This window comes from Telmatherina bonti, assembly GCF_933228915.1.
Source record: "Telmatherina bonti genome assembly, chromosome: 10".
Lineage (NCBI taxonomy): Eukaryota > Metazoa > Chordata > Actinopteri > Atheriniformes > Telmatherinidae > Telmatherina > Telmatherina bonti.
In genome coordinates, this window is record NC_136628.1 from 4144046 (window position 1) to 4171377 (window position 27332).

Below are 27332 nucleotides of genomic sequence, written 5' to 3' on the forward strand. Positions count from 1 at the left end.
TCCCACTGTAACTTACTGTTTCCCACTGTAATCTACCGTTTCCCACTGTAACCTAATGTTTCCCACTGTAACGTACCGTTTCCCACTGTAACGTACCGTTTCCCACTGTAACGTACTGTTTCCCACTGTAACGTACCGTTTCCCACTGTAACGTACCGTTTCCCACTGTAACCTACTGTTTCCCATTGTAACGTACCGTTTCCCACCGTAACCTACTGTTTCCAGCTGTAAACTACCGTTTCCCACTGTAACCTACTGTTTCCCACTGTAACTTACTGTTTCCCACTGTAACCCACCGTTTCCCACTGTAACCTACTGTTTCCCACTGTAACGTACCGTTTCCCACTGTAACGTACCGTTTACCACTGTAACGTACTGTTTCCCACTGTAACGTACTGTTTCCCACTGTAACCTACTGTTTCCCCACTGTAACCGACCGATTCCCATCGTAACCAACTGTTTCCCACTGTAACCGACTGTTTCCCACCGTAATCTACTGTTTCCCCATTGTAACATACCATTTTTCACTGTAACCTATCATTTCCATTTTAATGTACTGTGTCCCACCATAAACTACCGTTTCCCACCGTAACCTACTGTTTCCCACTGTAACCTACCCTTTCCCACTGTAACCTACTGTTTCCCACTGTAACATACCGTTTCCCACCGTAACCTAGTGTTTCCCACTGTAACCTACTGTTTCCCACTGTGAACTACTGTTTCCCACTATAAACTACCGTTTCCCACTGTAACCTACCGTTTCCCACTGTAACCTACCGTTTCCCACCGTAACCTACCGTTTCCCATTGTAACCTACCGTTTCCCACTGTAACCTACTGTTTCCCACTGTAACGTACCGTTTCCCACCGTAACCTACCGTTTCCCACCGTAACGTACCGTTTCCCACTGTAACCTACCGTTTCCCACTGTAACCTACCGTTTCCCACTGTAACCTACTGTTTCCCACTGTAACGTACCGTTTACCACCGTAACCTACTGTTCCACTGTAACCTACCGTTTCCCACTGTAACGTACCGTTTCCCACTGTAATGTACCGTTTCCCACTGTAACCTACTTTTTTCCACTGTAACGTACCATTTCCACAGTAACCTGCAGTATCCCCATTGAAACCTACCGTTTCCCACTGTAACCTACTGTTTCCCACCGTAACCTACTGTTTCCCACTGTAACCCACCGTTTCCCACTGTAACGTACCGTTTCCCACTGTAACGTACCGTTTCCCACCGTAACCTACTGTTTCCAACTGTAACCTACCGTTTCCCACTGTAACCTACTGTTTCCCACTGTAACGTACCGTTTCCCACCGTAACCTACCGTTTCCCAACGTAACCTACTGTTTCCCATTGTAACCTACCGTTTCCCACTGTAACCTACTGTTTCCCACTGTAACGTACCGTTTCCCACTGTAACCTACTGTTTCCCACTGTAACGTACCGTTTCCCACCGTAACCTACCGTTTCCCACCGTAACCTACTGTTTCCCACTGTAACCTACCGTTTCCCACTGTAACCTACTGTTTCCCACTGTAACGTATCGTTTCCCACTGTAACCTACCGTTTCCCACTGTAACGTACCGTTTCCCACCGTAACCTACCGTTTCCCACCGTAACCTACTGTTTCCCACTGTAACCTACCGTTTCCCACTGTAACCTACTGTTTCCCACTGTAACGTACCGTTTCCCACCGTAACCAACTGTTTCCCACTGTAACCGACTGTTTCCCACCGTAATCTACTGTTTCCCCATTGTAACATACCATTTTTCACTGTAACCTATCATTTCCATTTTAATGTACTGTGTCCCACCATAAACTACCGTTTCCCACCGTAACCTACTGTTTCCCACTGTAACCTACCCTTTCCCACTGTAACCTACTGTTTCCCACTGTAACATACCGTTTCCCACCGTAACCTAGTGTTTCCCACTGTAACCTACTGTTTCCCACTGTGAACTACTGTTTCCCACTATAAACTACCGTTTCCCACTGTAACCTACCGTTTCCCACCGTAACCTACCGTTTCCCACCGTAACCTACCGTTTCCCACTGTAACCTACCGTTTCCCACTGTAACCTACTGTTTCCCACTGTAACGTACCGTTTACCACCGTAACCTACTGTTCCACTGTAACCTACCGTTTCCCACTGTAACGTACCGTTTCCCACTGTAATGTACCGTTTCCCACTGTAACCTACTTTTTTCCACTGTAACGTACCATTTCCACAGTAACCTGCAGTATCCCCATTGAAACCTACCGTTTCCCACTGTAACCCACTGTTTCCCACCGTAACCTACTGTTTCCCACTGTAACCCACCGTTTCCCACTGTAACGTACCGTTTCCCACTGTAACGTACCGTTTCCCACCGTAACCTACTGTTTCCAACTGTAACCTACCGTTTCCCACTGTAACCTACTGTTTCCCACTGTAACGTACCGTTTCCCACCGTAACCTACCGTTTCCCAACGTAACCTACTGTTTCCCATTGTAACCTACCGTTTCCCACTGTAACCTACTGTTTCCCACTGTAACGTACCGTTTCCCACTGTAACCTACTGTTTCCCACTGTAACGTACCGTTTCCCACCGTAACCTACCGTTTCCCACCGTAACCTACTGTTTCCCACTGTAACCTACCGTTTCCCACTGTAACCTACTGTTTCCCACTGTAACGTACCGTTTCCCACTGTAACCTACCGTTTCCCACTGTAACGTACCGTTTCCCACCGTAACCTACCGTTTCCCACCGTAACCTACTGTTTCCCACTGTAACCTACCGTTTCCCACTGTAACCTACTGTTTCCCACTGTAACGTACCGTTTCCCACCGTAACCTACTGTTTCCCACCGTAACCTACTGTTTCCAACTGTAAACTACCGTTTCCCACTGTAACCTACTGTTTCCCACTGTAACGTACCGTTTCCCACCGTAACCTACCGTTTCCCACCGTAACCTACCGTTTCCCATTGTAACCTACCGTTTCCCACTGTAACCTACTGTTTCCCACTGTAACGTACCGTTTCCCACCGTAACCTACCGTTTCCCACCGTAACGTACCGTTTCCCACTGTAACCTACCGTTTCCCACTGTAACCTACTGTTTCCCACTGTAACGTACCGTTTACCACCGTAACCTACTGTTTCCCACTGTAACCTACCGTTTCCCACTGTAACGTACCGTTTCCCACTGTAATGTACCGTTTCCCACTGTAACCTACTTTTTTCCACTGTAACGTACCGTTTTCCACAGTAACCTGCAGTATCCCCATTGAAACCTACCGTTTCCCACTGTAACCTACTGTTTCCCACCGTAACCTACTGTTTCCCACTGTAACCCACCGTTTCCCACTGTAACGTACCGTTTCCCACTGTAACGTACCGTTTCCCACCGTAACCTACTGTTTCCAACTGTAACCTACCGTTTCCCACCGTAACCTACTGTTTCCCACTGTAACGTACCGTTTCCCACCGTAACCTACCGTTTCCCAACGTAACCTACTGTTTCCCATTGTAACCTACCGTTTCCCACTGTAACCTACTGTTTCCCACTGTAACGTACCGTTTCCCACTGTAACCTGCCGTATCCCCATTGAAACCTGCCGTATCCCCATTGAAACCTACCGTTTCCCACTGTAACCTACTGTTTCCCACTGTAACCTACCGTTTCCCACTGTAACCTAATGTTTCCCACTGTAACGTACCGTTTCCCACTGTAACGTACCGTTTCCCACTGTAACCTACTGTTTCCCCACTGTAACCGACCGTTTCCCATTGTAACCAACTGTTTCCCACTGTAACCGACTGTTTCCCACTGTAATGTTTCCCCATTGTAACATACCGTTTTCCACTGTAACCTGTCTTATCCCCATTGAAACCTACCGTTTCTGACTGTAAATTACTGTTTCCCACTGTAACGTATCGTTTCCCACTGTAACCTAGAGTTTCCCACTGTAACCTACTGTTTCCCACTGTAACCTACCGTTTCCCATTGTAATCTACTGTTTACCACTGTAATTTACCATTTTCCACTGTAACCTATCATTTCCATTTTAACGTACCGTTTCCCATTGTAACCAACCGTTTACCACTGTAACCTACCGTTTCCCATTGTAATCTACTGTTTCTCACTGCAATCTACTGTTTCCCACTGTAATTTACCATTTTCGACTGTAACCTATCATTTCCATTTTAACGTACCATTTCCCATTGTAACCTACCGTTTACCACTGTAACCTACCGTTTCCCAATGTAATCTACTGTTTCTCACTGCAATCTACTGTTTCCCACTGTAATTTACCATTTTCCACTGTAACCTATCATTTCCATTTTAACGTACCGTTTACCACTGTAACCTACCGTTTTTCAGTGTAACGTACCGTTTTCCACTTTATCCTACCGTTTCCTATTGTAACCAACCGTTTCCCACTGAAATCCAGTTTCTCATTGTAACCTGCAGTTTCTCATTGTAACCTACCGTTTCCCATTGTAACCGTTTCCCATTGTAACCTACCGTTTTCCATTTTAACCAACCGTTTCCCACTGTAACCTACAGCTTCCTATTGTAACCTACTGTTTTCCACTGTAACCGACTGTTTCCCATTGTACCTTACTGTTTCCCCACTGTAACCTACAGCTTCCTATTGTAACCTACCGTTTCCAATTGTAACCAACCGTGTCCCACTGTAACCTAGTTTCCCACTGTAACGTACCGTTTCCCACTGTAACGTACTGTTTCCCACTGTAACGTACCGTTTCCCACTGTAACCTACTGTTTCCTCACTGTAACCGACCTTTTCTCATTGTAACCAACTGTTTCCCACCGTAACCTACCGTTTCCCACCGTAACCTACTGTTTCCCACTGTAACCTACCGTTTCCCACTGTAACCTACCGTTTCCCACTGTAACCTACTGTTTCCCACTGTAACGTACCGTTTCCCACCGTAACCTACCGTTTCCCACTGTAACCTACCGTTTCCCACTGTAACCTACTGTTTCCCACTGTAACGTACCGTTTACCACCGTAACCTACTGTTTCCCACTGTAACCTACCGTTTCCCACTGTAACGTACCGTTTCCCACTGTAATGTACCGTTTCCCACTGTAACCTACTTTTTTCCACTGTAACGTACCGTTTTCCACAGTAACCTGCAGTATCCCCATTGAAACCTACCGTTTCCCACTGTAACCTACTGTTTCCCACCGTAACCTACTGTTTCCCACTGTAACCCACCGTTTCCCACTGTAACGTACCGTTTCCCACTGTAACGTACCGTTTCCCACCGTAACCTACTGTTTCCAACTGTAACCTACCGTTTCCCACCGTAACCTACTGTTTCCCACTGTAACGTACCGTTTCCCACCGTAACCTACCGTTTCCCAACGTAACCTACTGTTTCCCATTGTAACCTACCGTTTCCCACTGTAACCTACTGTTTCCCACTGTAACGTACCGTTTCCCACTGTAACCTGCCGTATCCCCATTGAAACCTGCCGTATCCCCATTGAAACCTACCGTTTCCCACTGTAACCTACTGTTTCCCACTGTAACCTACCGTTTCCCACTGTAACCTAATGTTTCCCACTGTAACGTACCGTTTCCCACTGTAACGTACCGTTTCCCACTGTAACCTACTGTTTCCCCACTGTAACCGACCGTTTCCCATTGTAACCAACTGTTTCCCACTGTAACCGACTGTTTCCCACTGTAATGTTTCCCCATTGTAACATACCGTTTTCCACTGTAACCTGTCTTATCCCCATTGAAACCTACCGTTTCTGACTGTAAATTACTGTTTCCCACTGTAACGTATCGTTTCCCACTGTAACCTAGAGTTTCCCACTGTAACCTACTGTTTCCCACTGTAACCTACCGTTTCCCATTGTAATCTACTGTTTACCACTGTAATTTACCATTTTCCACTGTAACCTATCATTTCCATTTTAACGTACCGTTTCCCATTGTAACCAACCGTTTACCACTGTAACCTACCGTTTCCCATTGTAATCTACTGTTTCTCACTGCAATCTACTGTTTCCCACTGTAATTTACCATTTTCGACTGTAACCTATCATTTCCATTTTAACGTACCATTTCCCATTGTAACCTACCGTTTACCACTGTAACCTACCGTTTCCCAATGTAATCTACTGTTTCTCACTGCAATCTACTGTTTCCCACTGTAATTTACCATTTTCCACTGTAACCTATCATTTCCATTTTAACGTACCGTTTACCACTGTAACCTACCGTTTTTCAGTGTAACGTACCGTTTTCCACTGTATCCTACCGTTTCCCATTGTAACCAACCGTTTCCCACTGAAATCCAGTTTCTCATTGTAACCTGCAGTTTCTCATTGTAACCTACCGTTTCCCATTGTAACCGTTTCCCATTGTAACCTACCGTTTTCCATTTTAACCAACCGTTTCCCACTGTAACCTACAGCTTCCTATTGTAACCTACTGTTTTCCACTGTAACCGACTGTTTCCCATTGTACCTTACTGTTTCCCCACTGTAACCTACAGCTTCCTATTGTAACCTACCGTTTCCAATTGTAACCAACCGTGTCCCACTGTAACCTAGTTTCCCACTGTAACGTACCGTTTCCCACTGTAACGTACTGTTTCCCACTGTAACGTACCGTTTCCCACTGTAACCTACTGTTTCCTCACTGTAACCGACCTTTTCTCATTGTAACCAACTGTTTCCCACCGTAACCTACCGTTTCCCACCGTAACCTACTGTTTCCCACTGTAACCTACCGTTTCCCACTGTAACCTACCGTTTCCCACTGTAACCTACTGTTTCCCACTGTAACGTACCGTTTCCCACCGTAACCTACTGTTTCCAACTGTAACCTACCGTTTCCCACTGTAACCTACTGTTTCCCACTGTAACGTACCGTTCCCACTGTAACGTACCGTTTCCCACTGTAATGTACCGTTTCCCACTGTAATGTACCGTTTCCCACTGTAACGTACCGTTTTCCACAGTAACCTGCCGTATCCCCATTGAAACCTACCGTTTCCCACTGTAACCTACTGTTTCCCACTGTAACTTACTGTTTCCCACTGTAACCTACCGTTTCCCCACTGTAACCTACTGTTTTCCACTGTAACGTACCGTTTCCCACTGTAACGTACCGTTTCCCACTGTAACGTACCGTTTCCCACTGTAACGTACCGTTTCCCACTGTAACGTACCGTTTTCCACAGTAACCTGCCGTATCCCCATTTAAACCTACTGTTTCCCACTGTAAACTACTGTTTCCCACTATAAACTACCGTTTCCCACTGTAACGTACCGTTTCCCCACTGTAACCTACTTTTTCCCCACTGTAACCAACCGTTTCCAATTGCAACCGAGTGTTTCCCACTGTAACATACTGTTTCCCACTGTAACGTACCGTTTCCCACTGTAACCTACTGTTTCCTCACTGTAACCGACCTTTTCTCATTGTAACCAACTGTTTCCCACCGTAACCTACCGTTTCCCACCGTAACCTACTGTTTCCCACTGTAACCTACCGTTTCCCACTGTAACCTACTGTTTCCCACTGTAACGTACCGTTTCCCACCGTAACCTACTGTTTCCCACTGTAACCTACCGTTTCCCACTGTAACCTACCGTTTCCCACTGTAACCTACTTTTTTCCACTGTAACGTACCGTTTTCCACAGTAACCTGCCGTATCCCCATTGAAACCTGCCGTATCCCCATTGAAACCTACCGTTTCCCACTGTAACCTACTGTTTCCCACTGTAACCTACCGTTTCCCACTGTAACCTAATGTTTCCCACTGTAACGTACCGTTTCCCACTGTAACGTACCGTTTCCCACTGTAACCTACTGTTTCCCCACTGTAACCGACCGTTTCCCATTGTAACCAACTGTTTCCCACTGTAACCGACTGTTTCCCACTGTAATGTTTCCCCATTGTAACATACCGTTTTCCACTGTAACCTGTCTTATCCCCATTGAAACCTACCGTTTCTGACTGTAAATTACTGTTTCCCACTGTAACGTATCGTTTCCCACTGTAACCTAGAGTTTCCCACTGTAACCTACTGTTTCCCACTGTAACCTACCGTTTCCCATTGTAATCTACTGTTTACCACTGTAATTTACCATTTTCCACTGTAACCTATCATTTCCATTTTAACGTACCGTTTCCCATTGTAACCAACCGTTTACCACTGTAACCTACCGTTTCCCATTGTAATCTACTGTTTCTCACTGCAATCTACTGTTTCCCACTGTAATTTACCATTTTCGACTGTAACCTATCATTTCCATTTTAACGTACCATTTCCCATTGTAACCTACCGTTTACCACTGTAACCTACCGTTTCCCAATGTAATCTACTGTTTCTCACTGCAATCTACTGTTTCCCACTGTAATTTACCATTTTCCACTGTAACCTATCATTTCCATTTTAACGTACCGTTTACCACTGTAACCTACCGTTTTTCAGTGTAACGTACCGTTTTCCACTGTATCCTACCGTTTCCCATTGTAACCAACCGTTTCCCACTGAAATCCAGTTTCCCATTGTAACCTGCAGTTTCTCATTGTAACCTACCGTTTCCCATTGTAACCGTTTCCCATTGTAACCTACCGTTTTCCATTTTAACCAACCGTTTCCCACTGTAACCTACAGCTTCCTATTGTAACCTACTGTTTTCCACTGTAACCGACTGTTTCCCATTGTACCTTACTGTTTCCCCACTGTAACCTACAGCTTCCTATTGTAACCTACCGTTTCCAATTGTAACCAACCGTTTCCCACTGTAACCTAGTTTTCCATTGTAACCTACTGTTTCGCACTGTAACTTAGTTTCCCATTGTAACCTACCTTTTCCCATTGTAACCAACCGTTTCCCACTGTAACCTACAGTTTTCCATTGTAACCTGTTTCCCACTGTAACCTACTGCACTCCCACTGCAATATTTCGTTTAATGTAGAGAAAAAGACGTTTTCTGTTTTGACTGCTGACCAACATGTGGTTTGTTACATTCCTGTGACCATGACACACACTGCTGTCTCACAGCAAAGTGGTTTGGTAATTTATAAAAGCTAATACGATTAGCATTTATTTTGGTAGGTATTGGCTTGTCATTTCACACATATGTCTATCTGCTATTGTCCTCAGAATCTGAAAGGGTGAGGAAGCAGCTTGTGGCCCCGCCCTGTAGGTTTATGATGTAGAAGTTTGGGTCCGTGTGCCTTTTTTGGTTCACCAGTACCTTATGTTGATTTAAAGACACATTACATAACTTTTGCCATTTCCCAGTCACGTGCCTTACCGACCGCTAACTCAGCCTCCATCTTGCATCCAACCTGACGTTTTAGCTCTCTCCAGCCAGCAGAACTTAATCTTATGACTCTTGTATTGTCTCTTTTATTTAATCTTCCTGCGTTTCTTTGCTGAATCAGTGGCATTGCATGTTCAGAACGGCCAGTGTGTTTGAGTGGGAAGTGAAAGTCTGCCATAACATCACGCAGTGTCCTGGATGAAAACACTGTATAGTGTGGTTTCTCAGCCTCGGGACGCTGCTGGGCAGCAGAAATGCACAATACCTGTCACTGTCGCCGAACAAGTCAAGAACATGGAGTTTTAAGGTCAAAAGGTTACATAATGCATCTTTAAATGCAAAAATACTCAGAAAAGGTATTTTCAATTACAAATTTTCACAAGATATGTCCTCTAGCCTTAAATAATTGCCATATGGACGTGTGAACAACATGAAAAACATGATTTTACTGCAGCTGATCTTTAATAAATAAAAAGTGGACAAATGGTCAAGGTATATCTTACAGCAGTTCATTTTCAGGTCCAGTCTGTTTTCTTGTGGCAGTTGATCTCTGACCAATGCCACACGTCACTCCTTCCCTCTGAGCGGTGCACACGGACACAGAAGACACGAGGAAAACATCTGCATATATATTTTTTTATTTTTTGGAAGTCTGCACTGGGATGGAAAAGGATGCATCTTCCAACACGGGTCTCCACGACCTCATCAGTGTTCAGTCCAAATACACAAAAAACCCAAAGCAAGGCAAGGTTCAGAGAATTCAGTCGCTCCAAGTGCACTTTGGTCTCTTCTGAGTTGAAAGAAAGAATAACTGAGCAACACTTTGGTCAAACATCATATTTGGAATGTAGTTACAAGTTAATTTAAACATGCCAGCGTAAAAATGTATCTAATAAATAGTTCCTGAACTGGAGGTCACAAAGCCTCATCTGGTGTTCCCACCATCCCAGCACATGAGCTGGTCTGATGAGCTTCAGCAGCTCATAAAAGGCAATATTTCTAAAAGGCAGAAGCACATTCATAGGTTGCATGAAAGCAGCATGGGGATCCTCAACAGGCTCTGCGGTCCTTGTAACAGACAGTAAAATCATTTTCATTCAAAATCATTCATCCAACACACTTCTGCAAACACAGAAATGGAGGAGAAAAAGGCCAAATAGTGAGAACAGAGCGTAACGTAACCACATAGCTTAACTCTGAACAGCAGGCTGAGGTCTGGGCTCCAGTGGCATTCAGGTCTCTGGTGGACTCCAGGGTGGCCTGGGAACCAGTCTGCTGCAGCTTGTTCACTTAAGCAACATCTCCTTCTTCATGATCAGCTCCCTCCAAACACTGCTGATAATAAACTGACCTGGTCAGCTGATCAGTATCGGATTTGCAGTTTATCTAACAGGAAATATGATCCAACAGTCGACGTCTGACGGGCTCAGAAACCAGACACGAGCTATGATCAGCTCCCAGCAGTAGGACAAGTTAAAAACCGAGTTGACCGAATTAAAAAAGATTCAAAGTGGAGACAAAACAAGTCAGTCGGACCGTAGCGATGGAACCGACGCCGAACATCTTCTGTAAGCCTTTTAACATCCTCCTGAAACTAAGAGGCTCTGAGGAGTCAGAGATGTTGGTGTCAGAGCAGAACGGCAAGCGGTTGGAGGCAAGCATGGAGGTCCTTAGAGCTGCCGCCATGTCTTCACACGTTCTGGAGACCCCTCTCATGCCCATCCAGCTGCACCTTGATCTTGTGCAGTTCCTCAATCTCCTGGTGGTGGCGCTCTGTCTTGTGGCGCACCAAGGAGCGGTAGAAGTAAACGGTGAAGACCACAAAGATCACCCCCACCAGCACCATGATGATGGTTGAGGCCAGCGCGGCCTCCCAGCCGACGTTGGGGGGTGCCGGGGTGGAGGACGTGACCGCAGGGCTGACCGTGGTGGTGCAGCAGCTGCTGGGCCTCCCGGAGTCTATGGGCAGGAACTTGACCCAGCAGAGGAGCACCACCTCAGCTAAAAAGAGCAGGATGCCCAGGGCCGTGGAGAAGCCCCACGCCAGCTCGATGTAGTGGTGCATGCGCTCGTGTGGCGACTCACTGACAGAGTTCAGGTTGTGGATGTTGCTGACGGCTTCCACGCTGGGCAGGATGCAGGTGCTGATCAGCAGAGCGATGAGGTGGACCGCCACCAGCACAGTGGTGCACACGCTGAAGGCGATGAGGAGCACTCGGGGGTAGCTGTATTGCGTCTCCAGCTGCACCTCCACCATGGCCACCTAGCAGAGAAACAGCCAGGTTACTGTGTGAGCTGCTGTTGGTCAGCAGACAAACAAGCTTCAGGTTCCTGTTTAACATCACTGTGTCTGACTCCGGTTCTGATCTCCCACTGTACCCCCCAGGAAGAAAAGCGGAAGCACTGCAGTGACTTCAGCCTCTTCAACACGCCCGTTCATTCTGCTGCACAGTGAAGAGGTAAAGCCGCGCCTCAACTCAGCAGCTGCACACTTCGAGCTCCGGATTCGCCATACTGGCGCACCAAGTCCCAGTTCCAAGGCTCCCTCAAACCCGCACTTTGTTTGGCTCTTAGCTTGAAACGACAGCTGAAGCAATGCGTCATCGGTGGCCGCTTGGTTCCCAGAATTCCTGTCCCGCAACACAGCGGGGGACGAGCAGCGGGTGAGTACCAAGGAGAGTGTATGTAATGTGTATATACACCTAATATTAATATGTCTGTAAATATATTTAGATTTATTTTCATTTAAACTTGATTCAGGAGTCCAGAACGCAGAGGGCAACATCTATTTTTTCCCACCAGACTTTAGTCGTTACTTTGAGGTAAATCAGTTTTAGTAATCTAACAGTTCTGTTGGATCCGCCACCGCGGACAGAGAAGTTTATTTACACGCAACGCAGGTCTCACCAGCATTTTTTCCTTTCACGTTAACATTTGGGTGTAAAGTAATTTAATCTCAAAATTAGGCATATATAGGGGCGTATCATTTTGATCTCCCGCTTCAAGTAAGAAGAATGTAGAACTGTGGTTTTTAGCAGGTTAAGAACATTCATTCATTACAGCAGAGTCCGATGAAGAGTCGCAGCCTTCAGGCGAAAAGCAGGGTACACCCTGGACAGCTCGCAGTCCATCGCAGGGCGACACAGAGACAAACAACCACTCATTCCTAGGGAGTGATGTAGAGTAACTAATCAACCTAACATGCGTGTCTTTGGACGGAGTACCCGGAGAGAACCCACGGACAGCCAAGGATCGAACCAGCAACCTTCTTGCTGTGAGGCCACAGTGCTAACCAGTATGCCACCGTGCAGCCCTGGTTAACAGCGTGACTTTAGTCTGAGCTAGCTACCTCCGTTAGCTGGTTAGCTCCTGTTAGTTCCGGGTTAGCTCGGTTAGCTCTTAGCTACAGAAAGTAGCTAAGAGTTTGTTCGATGTCAATCATCCACCATGATGCTCACAGCCCCCCTCTCAGCTCCACCTTTTTGCCCATATTTGTATTTTCCGCATGCCCCTGCCAAGATGGCGATAGTAGGACCGCCCACCGAGCTTCAATTCAGCTCTTCAGAAACCTACGGGTGACGTCACGGAGGCTCCGCCCATCTTTATATACAGTCTATGGTTTAGAGCTAAATGTAAAATAAATGTCTCACTGCAATTTCCTTTGATTTCTTTGTATTTTCGTTTGCATGCACCTGTAGTTGCTAGGCAACGGGTGACTGGAGCACTATGGGTAATTCGGGTAAATGGCTAACGGTAAGCACACTCTGAAGTAGACAGGCTATGTAGGCGACAGCGTGTCCTGCGTGGTCTTTGAATTGGGACACAGCTCATGTTGGACAGTTCCAGGACCGTTCCAGTTCCACATGGACAGTTTCAGGAGGACAGTAGGAAGGAAAAGGACAAGAAGATAAATACAAGACAATGAAGCATACAAACTATGTATATATATATATATATATATATATATAAATTAATTTAAATGAATATTTACTCCATTTTAATGAAGATTTCACAGTTAATTATTTATATTATTGGATATTATGTATGAATATCTGATGGATTATTATCTCATCTTACAATTATTTATTATTTTATATTTATTATATTATTGTCATGTTCTTTCAAACCAAGAGGAGGATGAGAACTTGGGTTTTGGAAAATGATTAAGAACAAAACCACCAGTGTGTCTGAGGTTATGCGAAGAAGTAAATATTATATGTAGCAGTACTATCTGCATCTTTCTGCGCTGCGATGAGGTTATCTGTAAGCGTTCATGCAGCTGCAGCTGATCGCATCCGCTCTACACACACTTTCTTCTGCAGGTAACACTCCAACTCTCAGGTGAGATCGAAGCATGTGGTCCGAGGCAGGAGCTTGACTCGGTCGCCTCTCTGCAAACAAAACCAGTCTGTATTTCTTCACATACATGACGAGGTCAATGCGACTGGAAAAACCAGGACTTTGAACGATGAGAAAGCCGACAGCCACTTCCTGTTTCCTGTGCGGGGGAGTGGGGGTGACGTGTGCAGCTTCCACAGAGGCCACCAGCAGTATCCTCCCGCATCCCACCGAGGGGTTTTCACAGTTTTTCCAGCAGGTAAAGAACAAGAGATAAAAAGAGTAAACTGGGAGAACTGGTTTTAATCTGGCGCGAGAGAGGACTGAGGATGAATAAATACAGACATGAACAAAGTGTGTGTGACCTCGTGTAGACTGTCAAGCAGAGACAAAGGTGAAAGCGCTTCCTGCTGAGAAGCAGCAGAGTGGTGAAGCAGATCCCCCGCTCCCCCATCAGCAGGACTCACCATGGCAAAGCCAGAGAGCAGAGCGGAGGTCCTGCTGGAGGCCTTCAGCTTGGCCCGGCTCAGGTACAGCTTCCTCCAGGACAGGGCCTGGGCCGAGTGGTGGTTGGAACTGACCAGCTCCAGGTAGCTGCGCCTTACCCAGTCCCTGTAGTCCATTCCTCCGCCGTCCGGAGCCCGCTCCGAGGCCCCCAGGGCGGGGGATCCCATTGGCATGTTCAGCTCACTGCTCATGGCACCTTAGTGGGACAGATGGATGCAGTCAGACTAACGGATGCAACAAGCTTCAAGAATCCCTCACATCAAACCGTTTCCATGGTTACTGTAAAAACCACACAGATGCAGCACATTCCAGGCCAGCCAGGTGAGCAGACCGGTCTACATTCTGATTGGTCAGTATTTACAGGTGGCTTCTTTGGTATTCTACCGCTAATCAGCCGAGCCGTGGAATCATGTCTCGCTCCAGCTCCGCCGTTTGACCCTCCATCCAGTTTATCCAACCAACCACAAGCTGGCAGTTTGATTCTCATGACCAGCCAGATGGAGCGAAACCGGAGTAAACTGGAGTGAAACCGGAGTGAAACCGGAGCGAAACCGGAGGGAAACCGGAGGGAAACTGGAGCAAAACCGGAATAAACCGGAGCAAAACCGGAATAAACCGGAGTAAACCGGAGCGAAACCGGAGTAAACTGGAGTAAACTGGAGCGAAACCGGAGCGAAACAAGAGCGAAACCGGAGTGAAACCGGAGTAAAACCGGAGTGAAACTGCAGCGAAACCGGAGTAAAACCGGACCATCCAGGATCCTAGACGTGGACCGTCCTGGACCCCCGCTACCTACCCCCACTAGTTACCCCGCTACCTACCCCCACTAGTTACCCCGCTACCCACCCCGCTAGTTACCCCGCTACCCACCCTGCTAGTTACCCCGCTATCTCCACTAGTTACCCCGCTATCTCCACTAGTTACTCCGCTACCCACCCTGCTAGTTACCCCGCTACCTCCACTAGTTACCCCGCTATCTCCACTAGTTACTCCGCTACCCACCCTGCTAGTTACCCCGCTATCTCCACTAGTTACCCCGCTGTCTCCACTAGTTACCCCGCTGTCTCCACTAGTTACCCCGCTGTCTCCACTAGTTACCCCGCTACCCACCCTGCTAGTTACCCGGCTACCTCCACTAGTTACTCCGCTACCCACCCTGATAGTTACCCCGCTACCTCCACTAGTTACCCCGCTACCCACCCTGCTAGTTACCCCGCTACCCACCCTGCTAGTTACCCCGCTATCTCCACTAGTTACTCCGCTACCCACCCTGCTAGTTACCCCGCTATCTCCACTAGTTATCCCGCTAGTTACCCGCTAGCGGACTCTGCTAGCAGTTCCACACCTGGTGATAATTCTGCTCTCTTATAACAAACCCGGGGGCCGGAATTATCTCACCTGGTGGAAAAGGTGCCGTGTTGACGTCAGATCCAAACAAAAAGTTCTGTTCTCGGTTCGTCTCAACCCAGAACTGTCAGCAGAACCGAACCGTCCGGATGGTTCGGTGGTAAACTACTTCCGTTCCAGCAGCCGGTCTGTTGCTCCGTTCCGGATCCTGATGCTCTGACCCGAGAGACACGTTCCCTCTGCGAACTGCACACGGTTCGGACCACAGACACGGTTTGGACTGCTCGGGTGGAGCCAAAGAGAGGACTGAAACCTCACCACTTCCGGTTAGGCGTGTTGCCTTCAAAATAAAAGCACGCAGAGAGGTTCAAAGCTTTATTAGGCCCGAGCACCTTGGCGATGCGAAGGCCTATTGTAATTGCAGCGTTTATTATTATTATTATTATTATTATTATTATTATTATTATTCTCCTAATAAATGAATTGCTTTTTTGGAGGCCTGAACATGCTCAAAAACTCATCAAATTTTGCGTACCCCCCCCCAATGGAATGTGAAAAATTTGATATTTTAAGGTGCTCGAGACCGTGCAGGCGAAACTGAACGAGAGCGCCACCTATTTTAGGTGCCCCGCCACTGCATGTCGTTAATCTTTATGAAAATTCATACACATGATCTACATGCTAGGGCGAACAAAAAATCCTCTTAATGTCATGGTGAAATGTCGACAGGAAGGCGGCCATTTTAGGTCAAAGTCAATATTTTGGCGTTTTAGCACCTCGCATTTTAACGAACTCGTCCTAGGGCTTTTATCCCACTGAGCCACAAATAGCTCAGGATGTTCAGGAGGCATGTGTGATTAAATGTTGTGTTATTTCTTCTAATAGGAGACTTAGTTTACGAGGGGCGGGGCCTCAAAGTTTGATGTCTCGCCATGAAAAATTAAACGGATATAACTCCCACATAAAGCAACATTTCTGCACCAAATTTGCTAGATATGATGGCAGTCCCCTCCTACAGAGTTCTATATGTCAATATTTTGATTATGAAATAGCCACGCCCCCTGGAGGTCAAAAGTGTTGTTTTTTGCTCACACACCCATAACTCTGGCTTGGTGGACACCACTTGGCCCAAATTCACTCAGGCATCACAAAACATGTTGGTGAAGAGATCTGGTAAAGGACGTTGCTCTACGCTGCACGGCGTGCCCGTGACGCCATGGCGAAGTTCCATGTGGCGGCGTGACATCATAAATCACTATAAAATTGTCTATTTTGATCTGATCACCCTAAAACATATAGGGATTAATAAGGGATCAGTCCTGAACAGATTAATGTGACCATTGCTGGTGTAGACCTAAGCCCCGCCCACTTACTACAGGAAGTGGTTTTTTTCCACGTTTGAGGGTCATGCTTCTAAGCAAATGGTCCCAAACACTTGAGACTCCTCCAAAACATGTCAAACCCTTTCATGATGCCACAATAAAAACCTCAAGTTGCTACGCTAAACGGGATATGGCGAATGGCGGTCCAACGCCATGAAACAGGAAGTACCTGTGACCAAGCCATGGAACCTTGGACCGCCACCAAACTTGCCATGACTGATGACAGTAAGGCCCTGAACTAAGCCCCATTGAAACATTATGGAATAAATGGAGCATGTCTCCATAGCGCCCCCTACAAAATTTCAATCAATCAGCCCCGCCCACTACATTGACCGACATGGATAAAATTCAGCACAGTTGGAGAACCTGCCAGTACCTTCAAAAAAGTCTCTTGGACATATGGGCACAATCCAACAGGAAGTCGGCCATTTTGAAAAAGGTGCCATTTTTGGGGTCATTTCTTTGCCATGCATTTTAAACCTAGGGATATTGTCCAACTGACACCCAACTTGCACAGGATGCTCAGGGGGCATGTGTGATTTAAAGTTGTGTTATTTTTTCTAATAGAAGATTTAGTTTAGGAGGGGCGGGCCCTCAAAGTTTGATGTCTCTTTAACAAAGACTTATTGCTAAAACTCCCACATAAAACAACATATCAGCACAGGAATCGCCACATTTGATGCCAGTCCCATGATGAACAAAATCTACAATGCAATAATACGACTATGAACTAGCCCCACCCCTTGGCAACAACAAGTGTCTGATATCGTGAACCAGGAAGTACCTGTAACAAAGCCATGAAACCTTTCATCTTCACCATACTTGCTATGAGTCATGAAAGTTATGCCCTTAATAGAGTAAAATTAAAATATAGTGGAAAAGATAGTAAATGGCTCCATAGCGCCCCCTACAATATTTTAATTGATCAGCCCCGCCCACTACATTGACTGACATGGATATGATTCGGGAAACTTGTAGACCCTCCCAGTACCTTCAAAAAAGTCTCTTGGACATATGGGCTAAATCAAACAGGAAGTCGGCCATGTTGAAAAAGGTGCCATTTTTGGGGTCATTTCTGTCATTTTCTTTACCATGCATTTTGAGCAACTCCTCCTAAGAATTTTATCTAACTTTAACCCAAATGAGTCAGGATGCTCAAGAGACATGTGTGATTAAAAGTTGTGCTATTTCTTTTAATAGGGGATATCGTTTAGGAGAGGCGGGGCAGCAAAGCAGATGTGATGCAACGAAAAGGAAAACTGACATAACTCCCACAAAAAACAACCAACCTGCACCAAATTTACTACAGATGATGCCAGTCATATCCTTCACATTTCTGCATGTCAATAATTAGATGATAAGTTAGCCCCGCCCCTTGGTGACAGGAAGTGACCCTTCATAAGGCCTAAATGGCCTGAAGTGCAGTCTGGCTGCACTTTAGGTTGAGAGAGGCATGGGAAGGATGTTGGCAGGGGAGGCGGTGGCATTATGCCGAGCGGCGCCATGGTGCGAGGGCCTATATCACCGCTTGCGGTTTTAATTCAAGTTGTTTTTTGTAAGATGTTCTTTTTTTCCTGGGAACCTTTAATTCTTTGTAAGTAAATAATGAAGCAGGTTGTCTGATATAGGCTGGGATAGGGTTAGACTGGAGACCAGAAAAAGGAGGAGGAACCAGACTGGAGACCAGAAAAAGGAGGAGGAACCAGACTGGAGACCAGTATGAGGAGGAGGAACCAGACTGGAGATCAGTATGAGGAGGAGGAACCAGACTGGAGACCGGCATGAGGAGGAGGAACCAGACTGGAGGAGGAGGAAGAGACGTGGGACCATTCAGGATCATCTGTCTTCTTGAAAACTAAAGTACTAGTGAAATAAAGGGACAATGTTCTGCTGCGGACTGATATCCATATGCTGCTCCTGTGAGTATCTACAGCAGGTACACATGGGATTTACATGTGATTGTGTGAACCGCACGGTCCCATATTATGTCATTAATACCACGGTGAAAGTGTCAGGAAGTGGTGAATAAAGACAAGGATGCAGAGAGAATTTCAGTCATTTATTCTCATCAGAGTCAAAGTGAAAAACAATGAAATCAGCATCTAAATGAAGCTGCAAGCATCTGCTTCAGCTGATGGGGTCATGGTCCTGTCTGACACCTGGACCACAAATGTCTGCTGTCCATGTAGCTCCCCTTTAAAGGCCAAAGTGGTTTATAGAGAATGAACCCCACAAAAAGGAAGAATGAGTTTATTTTCAAGGTGTTTCCATGGAGCCAAGGTGCACATTGACCTCATCATGCAGCAGTTTCCAGCTCATCCTGCCTTTACTCTTCTTCTGCTGTAGTTATCGCTCCTTCTACTTTAAAATCTTTTTAAAAATACAACAAAATACAAAACAGAGATTTACAAAAGCTTCCAAAATATTTCTATGTGCAGTATAAATCCAGTGTTTTCAGCCCTGAATAAAAGACAACCTTTCTAACATGAATCATGGCTGAACTGAGTCAGACGTAAAACTGTAGCTGATTGGTCAGATCTGCAGGACACCAACATACAGCAGCTTGCTGTGGTAACCAGTGGGGGCTGCTTGGGATACCAGATGGGGGGCTGGTTGGGCTAACAGATGGGGGGCTGGTTGGGGTAACAGATGGGGGGCTGGTTGGGCTAACAGATGGGGGGCTGGTTGGGGTAACAGATGGGGGGCTGGTTGGGCTAACAGATGGGGGCTGCTTGGCCTAACAGATGGGGGGCTGCTTGGGGTAACAGATGGGGGCTGCTTGGCCTAACAGATGGGGGGCTGCTTGGGCTAACAGATGGGGGCTGCTTGGCCTAACAGATGGGGGGCTACTTGGGCTAACAGATGGGGGGCTGCTTGGGGTAACAGATGGGGGCTACTTGGGCTAACAGATGGGGGGCTGCTTGGGCTAACAGATGGGGGGCTGCTTGGCCTAACAGATGGGGGGCTACTTGGGCTAACAGATGGGGGGCTGCTTGGGGTAACAGATGGGGGCTACTTGGGCAAACAGATGGGGGGCTGCTTGGGGTAACAGATGGGGGCTACTTGGGCTAACAGATGGGGGGCTGCTTGGGCTAACAGATGGGGGGCTGCTTGGGCTAACAGATGGGGGACTGCTTGGGCAAACAGATGGGGGGCTGCTTGGGCTAACAGATGGGGGCTGCTTGGGCTAACAGATGGGGGGGCTGCTTGGGGTAACAGATGGGGGGCTGCTTGGGGTAACAGATGGGGGGCTGCTTGGGGTAACAGATGGGGGGTGGGGACCAGATCTTTGAGTATCCGTGGTTCAAGACCTGCTTTTTTATCTACCCACAATGAGCCGGTTGTTAATGTTGATGCATCAGATTTCAGTGCATGCTAAACCAGCAGACGTTGCTGTCTCAGCTTCTGTCTTATCAGAACAGAACCATCTGTCTGCAGAACGGCTGCAGTGAAGATGTACAGTCCAGGCAGGTTTCCGTGGGCTGCAGACACAACTTTACTGGACTGTTACCACTGTGTTGTTGTGAAGAGATTCCATCACAGCAGCCAGACGGCTGCACAGGTCCTGGGCCTGGTTAACCGGAACTTTGGGTGGATCCTTAAGCACCACTGTCTCAGTAGAACCATCCAGAACTCTGGGCAGCAGCTCACCCAGTTTGACCTGCAATGAATCTGGGTGGAGAGGGGAAAGAAAGATTCAGATGACAAAAGAACACCGAAAACATACCTAGTTGTCCAAATATTAACATTCCCTTGTCAAAAACAGTAATCACAAACCTGGAAAAGCAATAAAAATGGATTAAATCTGACATCTGTAAAAATCGAAATAAATGCATTTTAATATAGAAAATATGAACAAATCTAGCATTTGACACAAACAACACACTCAAAACCAAAGATCAATCTCTAAAGGGCTGTAAGGTATCTGCTGCACAGAACCAGAGTGATCAAGACCCCACAGAGACAGGGGCAGGCTGTTTGGCAGGCGGACATTAAGACACATGGGACCGGCGTGTTAGGACCCCAAAAACACAAACAAGCCAGTCAAATGGATAGATCAAACTCTGCATAATAAAATTGGTTCCGGCCCAGGTCCAGTGTTGCAGGGAGTATACTCCTGGTCCAGGTCCAGTGGTGCAGGGAGGATGGTCCTGGTCCATGTCCAGTGGTGCAGGGAGGATGGTCCTGGTCCTGGTCCATGTCCAGTGGTGCAGGGAGGATGGTCCTGGTCCAGGTCCACTGGTGCAGGGAGGATGGTCCTGGTCCATGTCCACTGGTGCAGGGAGGATGGTCCTGGTCCATGTCCAGTGGTGCAGGGAGGATGGTCCTAGTCCATGTCCAGTGTTGCAGGGAGGATGGTCCTGGTCCAGGTCCAGTTTTGCAGGGAGGATGGTCCTGGTCCATGTCCAGTGTTGCAGGGAGGATGGTCCTGGTCCATGTCCAGTGTTGCAGGGAGGATGGTCCTGGTCCAGGTCCAGTGTTGCAGGGAGGATGGTCCTGGTCCAGGTCCAGTGTTGCAGGGAGGATGGTCCTGGTCCAGGTCCAGTGTTGCAGGGAGGATGGTCCTGGTCCAGGTCCAGTGTTGCAGGGAGGATGGTCCTGGTCCATGTCCAGTGTTGCAGGGAGGATGGTCCTGGTCCATGTCCAGTGGTGCAGTGAGGTTGGTTCCGGTCTAGGTGCTGTGGTTTCATAAGGCAGGCCTGTGTACACCTGCCCTACATCTGGTGACCAGCAGGCACTTTGAACCTGCTGCAGGTGCATCAGTTTGGGCCAGATCATCGTCTCTGCTGTGAAATAAGAAACGTTTCCTTATTGGCTGATTTTCGGACTGAGTCTTACCGACTGTCCTTCTAATCAACGAGCTTCTCCACCCGCTGCTGACTTTTTCAGGTGTTGCAGCTGCAGCGGGGGTGTGCTCTCTGGACCTGTTGTCATGTTGCATCATGAGCAGCTTGGAATAAGTCAAAGTTCCAACATCTGTCACGTCTGTCTGGTGTTATGATTATGACAGTAAACCGCCTTACAGTATTTCTGTATGTTAGCTTGGCGCTAGCCAGGTGTAGCTAACAAAGTGGCTGCTGAGTGAAGATCTGATCTGAGAGGACAACACGGAAATGACTAAACCAGTCCAGGGGATGCTGCTGGAAGGTGAGAGTGTGTCTGCAGAGACCTGATTCATGGCTGGTTGATGGACGTGAGCTCATCTGGGACGGACAAAACCAGCGAACACCTGTTGCTGGAAAGACAGGCTTTAGTTTCTATGTGTTCCACGTAGCATCTTGGTGCTGTGGCGGTTTCTAAAGCCAGTGTTTGTGGTGGTGTGAGGAAGCATCACGGTGTCGATGTTACGAGGACACCACTGATGTGTCTAGTGAAACTCAGGGACGTATCTCTATTCAGGTTTCACCTGGTTCAGATCATGTCCTTTCATTCTGTATGGTGGTTTTATAGTCTGTGTGTGTGTGTGTGTGTGTGTGTGTGTGTGTGTGTTCAGTCCACGCTCGACTCCTACTACTGAAGTTCCAAGAACAACTTAAAAAAACCTTTTCTTGAAAATGATGCAAGTTGCATTTGTAAAACAAACCCCAGATTTAGAAAAAATGCCACAAGTTTTTAGTTTCTGCCTTGTAAAAAAGAAAGGTGTGACAGAAAACACACCTGGCTGACAGGTAAACATCTCCATAGCTTTTAAAGACTCACCATCCATGTCCTGTCCTAGGCAGCAGCACCAGTGACTGCGGATGCCCTCCATCGCGTCCCGGTCCTCTTGGGACAAAGCTGAGTCCCGGTTCATCAGGTGAAGACATGGAATGATGACCTCATCCATGATGGCCACGCCCTCTTCCACCTGGCTCTCCTCCCCGCTGGCAAATAGTCGCGATGCGTTCTCATTCAGCGCCTGCAGGGGCGGGACGGGAAGGGAGCACCCAAACACAGATGGATAAAGATTCTTAGATGTTATTAGGATGTGTCATGTGGCGATTTATCCTTTCACATAAAGCTGCAGCTGTTAGACTGGTGTACTGGTTAGACTGGTGTGATGGTTAGACTGGTGTACTGGTTAGACTGGTGTGATGGTTAGACTGGTGTACTGGTTAGACTGGTGTGATGGTTAGACTGGTGTACTGGTTAGACTGGTGTGATGTTAGACTGGTGTGATGGTTAGACTGGTGTACTGGTTAGACTGGTGTGATGTTAGACTGGTGTGATGGTTAGACTGGTGTACTGGTTAGACTGGTGTGATGTTAGACTGGTGTTATGGTTAGACTGGTGTACTGGTTAGACTGGTGTACTGGTTAGACTGGTGTGATGTTAGACTGGTGTACTGGTTAGACTGGTGTGATGGTTAGACTGGTGTTATGGTTAGACTGGTGTTATGGTTAGACTGGTGTGATGTTAGACTGGTGTGATGGTTAGACTGGTGTGATGTTAGACTGGTGTGATGGTTAGACTGGTGTTATGGTTAGACTGGTGTGATGTTAGACTGGTGTGATGGTTAGACTGGTGTGATGTTAGACTGGTGTGATGGTTAGACTGGTGTGATGGTTAGACTGGTGTTATGGTTAGACTGGTGTGATGGTTAGACTGGTGTGATGTTAGACTGGTGTGATGTTAGACTGGTGTGATGGTTAGACTGGTGTGATGGTTAGACTGGTGTGATGGTTAGACTGGTGTGATGGTTAGACTGGTGTGATGTTAGACTGGTGTGATGGTTAGACTGGTGTGATGTTAGACTGGTGTGATGGTTAGACTGGTGTGATGGTTAGACTGGTGTTATGGTTAGACTGGTGTTATGGTTAGACTGGTGTGATGTTAGACTGGTGTGATGGTTAGACTGGTGTGATGTTAGACTGGTGTGATGGTTAGACTGGTGTTATGGTTAGACTGGTGTGATGGTTAGACTGGTGTGATGTTAGACTGGTGTGATGGTTAGACTGGTGTGATGTTAGACTGGTGTTATGGTTAGACTGGTGTGATGGTTAGACTGGTGTGATGTTAGACTGGTGTTATGGTTAGACTGGTGTGACGGTTAGACTGGTGTGATGGTTAGACTGGTGTTATGGTTAGACTGGTGTGACGGTTAGACTGGTGTGACGGTTAGACTGGTGTGACCTGTGACGGGTGTAATGGTTAGACTGGTGTAATGGTTAGACTGGTGTGACGGTTGGATTGGTGACCTGTCCAGACATACCTCTTCTCACGTAAACTAACACTAGGTCATTTTCTACTGTACTGTCATTTAGCAGACACTTTTATCCAAAGAGGCTTACATGTGAGAATGAGAACAATGCAAAGGAGAAATCAAACAGTAGAGGACATCATAGAAAGGTGCTGGTCAGACTGGTGGGAGTCCAGTTAGATGCAGGTGTTGCCAAGTAGTGCTACAGACAACAATTTCTTTTCTTTTCTTTTCTTTTGTTCCCTTCCCTTCTCACAATAGTCCCTTAGTTAAAATACAGAAACAATAAATCCCACAATATTGTCTGATTGGCTGCAAAGAACTGGACCAAGTTCTCCAACTCCTCTGACCAATTTAGTTAAAGTTTGGAAATGCTGCTTGAACAGCTGAGTCTTCATCTTAAAGCAGATCAGGACTCTGCAGATCAGACAGAGTTCAGCAGGTCGTTCCACCATCGTGGAACAACAGAGGAAAAGAGTCTGGCTGGTGATTTAGTCCCCTGTATTCATGGTAACGCTAGGCGTCTTCCACTAGTAAGGTGTAACTGTGGGGAGGTAGCTCTGAATGAAGGAGTGAAGGTAGACAGGAGACATTTGATATTTTTGTTTTGTAAACCAGAAGCAGAGCTTTGAATCTGATGCTCTGCAACAGGAAACCAGTGAGGTGTGATTAGCAGCGGAGCAACATGAGCCTGTTTGGGTTGGTTATAAACCAGACATGCTGTGGTGTTCTGGATCATCTGCAGAGGTTTAACCAGCATGCAGGCAGACCTGCCAGTAGGGAACTGCACCAATCGATGCATGAGATGACCAGAACCTGAACCAGAAGCTGAGTCGTGTGTTCTGTCAGGTATGTCTGATTCTCTTGATGTTGTAGAGAGCATAGCAGCAGGTACGGGCAACCGAGGCAACGTGGACCTTAAAGGTCAGCTGGTCATCCACCATGACACCCAGATTCCAGGCAGCAGGCGTAGGAACAAGTGTGATAGAGTGGAACTTCACACGTATCTGCGGAGGTAAGGAAAGATTGGCTTGGCAGACAATGAGCTCTGTTTTGGACAGATTGAGCTGAAGGTGGCGAGCCTTAATCCATGCAGAGATATCAGCAAGGCAAGCTGATATTCTCAGTGAAACGTTGTGTCGTCTGGTGGGAAGGAGAGGAAAAGCTGAGTGTCATCTGCATAGCAGTGAAAGGAGAAGCCATGAGAGCTTCTAACTACACTGAGTGAGGAGGTGTATGGTGAGAAGAGGGCCGAGCACCGATCCCTGAGGCTCCCCTGTTTTCATGTGATCTGGACACTTCTCCTCACCAGGATACTCTGAAGGATCTTCCTGTGAGGTAGGACGTGGACCACGAGAGGACAAAAAAAAAAAAAAAAAAAGAATTATTTATCACAACAAAGCTCAACTGTAAAATTATAAAAATGATTGTCCATCCCATTTTCTGCTCAGGTAAGTGTTTTTACCAGTGCTGTGACGATATGCTTTCGTCCCGATTCGATTCCCATTTTTTGGGTGCGATTTGACAAAAACTGTGATTCTTTGATTTTGCTGAATTTTGTAGACTAAAAAAAATCAAACAAAAGAATTGTGCAAAACTTTTTTGTTCATCATTTTTCTTGATGTCAATGAGGGAAAAAACAACACAGTAGCCAGCCCATAATTCGATCATTCCATTCTAGATTAATAGATTAATAGAGGATTTCATGCCGGTTCGGAGGGTGTGCTGCAAGGAAGATTTTTCTGCATATTTTTGCTCTTTCAAGGCTTGTTATAATGAGTCTCCATGGCAACAAAAGACTTGTTTACAATCGGGATCAACTGATTAACCTCTCCCAAATCAGGATTATCAGCGAAACAACACATCAAATCCTGATGGAGTTGAAAAGAAAGACAAGAGGTTGCAGAGCGGGAGTGAGACAGAGGAGAAAGTGATGGAGATTTAAACCATATCTACCAACTGTCCTAATCGGTAATGTGAGATTGCTAGCTAACAAACCGGACAAGCTCGAGATGCTAACAAGGTCTCAGAAAGAATACAGAGAGTGCAGTATTATGTGCTTCACCGAGACATGGCTGCATGAACACATCCCTGACTGTAATGTTTCTGTACCGGGCTTTAAAACGGTCCGTGCAGACCGCAGTAGACAACACAGCGGAAAGCTAAAGGGTGGTGGAATTGCAGTGCTGGTTAACCAGCATTGGTATCATCCTGGACACGTTACTGTCAAGGAGAAGATATGCACAAGGGACATGGAACTGTTAGCTGTGAGCTAACAGACCACACACCCTCCATAAGCCCACTGCTTTCCTGTCACGCCTCCAATCTGTCACCCTGCAGCTCAGTCATGGACCAGAACACAGCTTCATCTCCCTCCACATCAGGACATCCTGAGACCTCCACCTTGTTTGTCTCCTGCAATCAGGTTATGAAGCAACTTGAGAAACTGAACCAGAACAAGGCTGCAGGTCCAGATGGTGTCAGTCCCAGAGTTCTCAGGACCTGCTCAGAACAACTATGTCTGATTCTCCAGCACCTTTTCAACACCAGTCTGAGACAAAATAGAGTCCCAGTGCTGTGGAAAACCTCCTGCCTTGTTCCAGTGCCTAAAAACACACAACCAGCTGAACCAAGTGACTACAGACCAGTTGCCCTGACATCTCACATCATGAAGGTCCTGGAGAGACTCTTACTGGCTCACCTCAACAAGCAAGTAAACACCTTTCAGGAGCCATTCCAGTTTGCATATCGTAATGGACTTGGGGTTGAAGATGCCATCATATACCTGCTCCAGAGAGCACACGCTCATCTGGACCATTCAGGCAGCACTCTGAGGGTCATGTTCTTTCATTTCTCAGTGCTTTTAATACCATTCAGCCTGCTTTGTTATGTGAGAAGCTCCATAAATTCCAGGTGGATACCTCCACAACCACCTGGATCTATGACTACCTCACAAACAGACCACAGTTTGTGAGACTGAAAGGTTGTGTGTCTGAGATGGAGGTCAGCAGCACTGGTGCACCACAAGGAACTGTACTCTGGCCATTCCTCTTCACTCTGTACACCTCAGACTTCCAGTACAACTCTGAGTCCTGTCATCTGCAGAAATACTCTGATGACTCTGCAGTTGTGGGGTGTATCAGGGATGGACAAGAAGCAGAGTACAGAGAACTGGTCAGTCAGTTTGTTAAATGGTGCGGTGACAATCATCTCATATTAAATAGCAGCAAAACAAAAGAGATGATTG

The 27332-nt window shown here is 46.8% G+C and overlaps 2 protein-coding genes across 2 annotated transcripts in view; both read right to left on the reverse strand.

The window, feature by feature from the left end:
* Window positions 1–9942: 9942 nt before the first annotated feature.
* orai2 (ORAI calcium release-activated calcium modulator 2) lies at window positions 9943–15780 on the reverse strand. Its single transcript, XM_079248137.1, has 3 exons — window positions 15575–15780; window positions 14137–14372; window positions 9943–11594 (listed from the first exon to the last, which is right to left on the reverse strand). Exons 2-3 carry the CDS (start codon window positions 14365–14367, stop codon window positions 11022–11024), a joined length of 804 nt encoding a protein of 267 aa, XP_079104263.1. The 5' UTR covers window positions 14368–14372; window positions 15575–15780; the 3' UTR covers window positions 9943–11021.
* A 3171-nt stretch (window positions 15781–18951) lies between these two features.
* Window positions 18952–27332, reverse strand: part of usp28 (ubiquitin specific peptidase 28) — a 61299-nt gene continuing 52918 nt past the window's right edge. The window contains exons 25-26 of the mRNA XM_079248169.1: window positions 22606–22804; window positions 18952–20577 (exon numbers count right to left, since the gene is read on the reverse strand). Of these exons, the coding sequence (XP_079104295.1) occupies window positions 20402–20577; window positions 22606–22804 (375 nt within the window). The 3' untranslated portion in view covers window positions 18952–20401. The remainder of the gene's footprint in view (window positions 20578–22605; window positions 22805–27332) is intronic.